At 42.9% G+C, this 5,475-nt stretch overlaps 1 protein-coding gene across 2 annotated transcripts in view; it reads right to left on the reverse strand.

The window, feature by feature from the left end:
• Nucleotides 1-1,238: 1,238 nt before the first annotated feature.
• Nucleotides 1,239-5,475, reverse strand: part of si:dkey-191g9.7 — an 8,689-nt gene continuing 4,452 nt past the window's right edge. The window contains exons 2-3 of one of the 2 annotated variants that reach the window (XM_042009667.1): nt 4,178-4,259; nt 1,239-3,193 (exon numbers count right to left, since the gene is read on the reverse strand). In XM_042009667.1, coding sequence (XP_041865601.1) covers nt 1,720-3,193; nt 4,178-4,242 — 1,539 coding nt within the window. In that variant the 5' untranslated portion in view covers nt 4,243-4,259 and the 3' untranslated portion in view covers nt 1,239-1,719. The remainder of the gene's footprint in view (nt 3,194-4,177; nt 4,260-5,475) is intronic. The other variant, XM_042009666.1, reaches the window with a different exon arrangement.

Raw genomic sequence — 5,475 nt, forward strand, 5'->3', positions numbered from 1 at the left:
CGTGTCTGCATTTATCCAGAAAGTTCAAAGCATCGCTCTGGCTCCCGCCCACAGCAGCATTCATTCGTACAAAAAGGGCTGATGTGCATAGATCTGCTGCTTCACTTTACAAAAGGTGGCACAACCATAAGGATGAAAAGTTGGTTTTGTGCCCATCCTAACAATGGATGGGTAGGGACTTTGCCTTCTTTGTCTTTATTTAATCACACACTGAATATAGCTTGATGACAATGCAAAATGTGGCACATTATGCATTGATATTATAATTTGCTTCTCCACTCTAACTAGAAAGACTCATTTCTCACTTTGAAGTTTCTACAGTTTCTACAGTTTCTATAGGCCACTTTAGAGAAGTGAAACATACAAACCGGAGAATTTAGCATGTAATCGTGTGTGTATACTGAAATGTAATCAAACTGAAAGATAAATCTAAATGAAAATCAGGTTTTCTATTTGATTTTTATCTCACTCTGTCACCTGAACTTGTGGTGAAGAAAACGCCCATACATCTTAAAGGAGGAAGGTGGTCAGCAGAGGTGAAGAAGCAGCAGCTACAACTTTCCTCCTGGACTTCCGATTTTTAAAACTCCAAATGTGGGGCTTCACTAATGTCCCAAATAAGGAAACAAGATGCAGCTTATTCTTTTTCTTTTTTAAATATATATTTTTACATTTTTCATCGCATATATCCCAATAAACATGAACTAAAAGAGTTAATTTTTTTATTTAGCAGTGGTTGTGGATTACAATTTGTCATTTTGAATGAGTTTATAATAATCACAAAGTCCTCAAACAAGAGAGGATGAGTTCTCTGAGTCCAGGTGTACATGCTTTGTACAACATGTAAAAAGCGATGGGCCACCTCCATGTTCCTGCACCTGTAGGTGCTTTCTGGTCCATAACGTCAGCACCGACTTCAGGGGGTTGTAGTAGACCACGGATGCAAAGTGTGTAAATTCTTCATGTTACATCAGAACAGGCAGACGAGGAGGCGTTAAAAGCCCTCTGAGGCCCCCCCTTTTCGTAGCCTGGTGGTTCTAGTGTTGAATATTGTTTTCCTTTTCTTGATAGGAAAAGGAAATTAAACACATCATTGACCTTCCAATGATTCCTAATGCTGTTACAGAGTATAATAATAATAATAATAATAATAATAATAATAATAATAATGTGGACTGTGAAGACACAGGGACCTTTGGTAAAATTACAAACTCACAGCTGATCCTTTGGAGGTGAGTTCAGGCAGTTTGGGTCAGAATGCATTTGAGAATGCAGACCCATAGTTTCTTAAATAGCTTAGAAACACTTCGGTGTACCCCGGCAGAGCTGGAGAAGGTGGCTGGAAAGACTGGAGTCTGGGAATCTGTTTAGCCTCTTGCCTCTATGACGAGGCTCCATAAGAGGCAGAAAATGGACAGACGGATGAAAAATGACTCCATAAACAATGAATGATGGAACAAAAATCAAATGTTGGTGTGGAAATTCTTATCCAGTCTCTGTGCATATGATTAGTCTTTTCTGTAATGACTGTTAATTATCACATATTACATTTGCATTTTTTCCATTAACTTTGGTACACAGGCCTGACTTCATAAGAATGCAGGTTATATTATTTTTCTTACACCTTCTGATCAGATGTGTATGAGGCTGAAGCTCTTGGTAACTGTTCTGGCTATGAAGCACAGTGTTGAGGTCCAGTCGGTTCCCTCTGCTGACGGGTCAGTCAGCAGCTGTGGTGCTGCGCTTGCAGCAGGCTGGTGCTCGGATGGACAGCATCATACGGATACTCTTCCTCTGGCAGCTGACTTTCCGGTCCTGTCCAGTTGAACTGGTGTTTTGGTGTGACATCTTGTTTACACGGCTTGTTGTCTCCTTTATCTGTAACTCCAGGTGTTTTTGAATAGCCAGACCCAGCTCCTCGGGGTCTACAGAGGCCCCGTACACCTCCCATGTCATCCCCTCTGCATCCCACTTTACTTCCTTCACAGGTGACTTGGGAGCATCACCTGATTTCTTACCTCCATCTCTGTCAGTGTATGCAGTCTGAGTGCAGAAAATCTTGCTTTTGCTATTGTCTGCCAGAAAGATCTGAGGGAATACGTGAGAAGTGACTGTCCGACCCGTCTGCACTCCGACGTCTCTCAGAACTTTATGGACTGTCATTGTTCCAATGTCATGTGTCATGGTTCTGGCTTGGGAGAGTGCATTGGTGCAGCACTCATCTCTGATGAGGTGTTTCGGATATTGCATGCCTGTAAAAGGTGGCAGGGAGCTCATCCAAGAGCATTTGAGGCTGCAGCATTGCAGCTGATGTTTAGCATCCAAGCCTGTGTCGCTGACAGAGGAGGTAAGGCGAGGTGGGGTGAGATGGTTAGCTGCCGGAGGCGGAGTCACTGCACGCTGAACCTTGCAAATTGGCTCAATGCCTGCCAGGCATGGTAGTAGCTGGGAGGGGGCTGGGAGGGGCTGGGGGTGGCAGTAAGCAGCAAATGTGTCTTCAGAAAGGTTGTGTTGGACATAAGAGCCATAACAAAGTGCCTTGTCACATTTAGCAGTGAAATGACGCTCGTCTTCAAGACCCCCTACGTTTCCAGCTGTCTTGCAGACACACTTGCTCTGAGGCGGATGAACACAACCCTCCCTGCTGCCGGCATCTCTACAGAAAGTGGTGATGGTGTTGCACTGGTGCACCTGCATGGGTTGCTTGCAGGCTAACATGGACTGAGTCTCAGTCTCAGTGGTGGTAGCCTTCTTTTCTCCATCAACACCAAGTCTACAACCATCTGGAGCCTGAAGGACAACTCCATTTTTAACCACGGGTAAATTATCTGAGAGAACAGAAGACGGATCCAGCTTCATACTGAGAAAACTGCTGCCAGCCTCATTGTCATTAGTAGTCTTTATAACAACCTTGTGGTGTAAAAGTGGACATGAGTCTGACAGAGAAGGAGACTGGCTGGGAATTACACAGTGTTCTGATCCACTTAGTTGCTTTTCAGCAGGACCTCTGTGGGGCCTTGGGCTGCTACACTTAGTATTTCTGGTAGGAGAGGCTGCAAACGGATGTGAACAGATCACACTGTTGTAAACTGATTCTCCTGCAGGTCTGGAAGGTTTTCTGTCTTGTGTTGAACTCTTGTTAGATTCAAAAGGAGGGTCTTCCCCAGGATGTCCAACTTGTGCCATGGAAGATCTTTAAGAAAAAACAAACAAAAAAGAGGCTTAATACAGAAAACTTGACATTTTTTTAAAATTGTTTAAAGACTGTATGAACGTATAGGGGCATTGCTAGACACGGGGTTCTACTGAAGCACAGGCCCCCCATTACTCAGACCACATTTTTATTAATGAACCATTAATAGCCATTATGTTGTATGCACCGTTTTGAAGGGGTAGGAAGGTCTTCAGAGAACACACATAATTTAGAGTAAATGGAGAATTCAGAGTAAATTGGAGCTTGTATGAAAATACATTATCTTCTGTCCTTGTTGCATCTCATCCCTCATCCCTCAGTGCTGAGATGATACCGGAGCATGTGGCCTGTAATTTGTACTGAGGGAGCTGACAGCTGAGCACGGAGAAGGTGTAGTAATCAGTAACAGAGGACCAGGTAACAAAATGGAGCTTGACTAGCCTTGTCAAAGCATCCTAGGTTAACTCTGAGTTACTCTAGTTTACTCTGGTAAAAACAGACCTTGTAGTCTTGCATTAAAAATCCAAAAGGTGTTAGCTAAATGACATTACTCACTGTTGTGTGCATGTTCAGTGATGTTCTGTTTTATGTTAGGACCGGGAGTTTGAAGGGTTGGACAGGGGTTTCCTCTCGCTGGTGTAGACATTAATGAAAGTAAGGGGGCACAAGTGGAGCCAGTTTCTCAGTACTTCAAGTGTAAAAGGAAATCTTCCTGTTAAATAGAATTTGAAATTCTTCTCCTCACAAATAAAGTGCTCCTTCACTCTGACTGCAGGTTAGCTGCTGGCTCTTTAAAGTCGAATGGGAGGCAGTCTTCAGCTTTCAGGCCCGTCTCTTCTGGAACCAGCTCCCAGGTAGGGTTCGGGAGGCCGACACCCTCTCTACCTTCAAGATCAGGCTTAAAACCTTCTTTTTAAAAAAATCTTATGATTTAGGGGTGGGGTAGCAATAATGTAGAATATTCTTGTAGTTAAGGGAACAGACCTGTTGAATGTGTAGTCCATTGCACCAACGGTATCCAGAAGATCAGCATTACAAATAAACTCCATCTTGACTTTGACTTGTTCTTAAGTGAATAAAATGAATCGCTAATGTCAGCACACGATCTACAACATCTTAATACTTAAAATAACAAAATGACCATCACAGTAGTTTATTATTTTTATGAACTGACTAGTAGAAACACTGACTTCCTTCATTCATTCATTCAGTCATTATCTGTACAGCTTAGTCCAATTTGCAGGGAAGCTGGAGCCTATCCCAGCGATTAACAGATGAAAGGCAGGTACACCTGTCCAGGTACCGCCAGTCCACTGCAGGGCCTTGTTCAAACAGTGATTTTTTCTCACCCCTTAATGTTACCAAATGATGATGTTAAAAGTGCTTTATTCAAGAAGAGTTTTCATAAGTGAACATAACTCAGAAGTGAAAAACCAGTAGTCACATGTTGGTGTTGAACAAGCCTCATGAACCACAAACAAACATATTTTATTATTTATGTAACAGTGCAATACAAAGTAGCTCATAAACTAAGTGGAAAGAAAATTCAACTTGCTTTTAAAACTGTGATATTCTGAATAGTGTGTTTAGTGTGTTTATATTCAGCCCCTCGTAGTCAGAACTTGGTAGAACAACATTTCACTGCCGTTTGAGCTGCAGGGCTTTTGTGGAACATCTGAATAAAAAAATATAGCTCAAAATCAGTCAAATGGGTTGGAGAGGACTAACCAGCAGTTTTCAAGTCTCTCCACAGATCTTCAGTTGGAGTTGATTCAGGACTTTGACATGATCATTTATCATTATAACACATGAGCGTATCTGAATCTAAACCATTTATTTGTTTCTCCAGCTGGGTGTCCATCCCAGTCTCAGGTCTTCTGACTGGTTTTCTCCCTGGATTATCCTGTATTTCGTTCCAACCACCTTCCCATCAACTCTGAGCTTCCCTGTTCCTGCTGAAGAGCAACATCCCCACAGCATGATGCTTCCACCACCATGCTTCACAGTGGGGATGGTGTGTTTTGCTTTCAGGCCATTGTCTTTTTTTTCCAATGATTGTGCTTATCTCCTTGGTGCAGATAATAAAACATAAGTTTGTGGTTGTATCAAGAAAAATGTGAAAAGGTTAAATGGTGTGAAGGTTCTGTAAATGTTTGAAAAACATTTACAGGAGGAGAGAGGAGAGGGGAGGAGAGAGGAGAGGGGAGGAGAGGGGAGGAGAGGGGAGGAGAGAGGAGAGGGGAGGAGAGGGGAGGAGAGGGGAGAGGGGAGGAGAGGGGAGG

The sequence above is a fragment of the Melanotaenia boesemani genome, chromosome 16 (genome assembly GCF_017639745.1).
Source record: "Melanotaenia boesemani isolate fMelBoe1 chromosome 16, fMelBoe1.pri, whole genome shotgun sequence".
Classification (NCBI taxonomy): Eukaryota; Metazoa; Chordata; class Actinopteri; order Atheriniformes; family Melanotaeniidae; genus Melanotaenia; species Melanotaenia boesemani.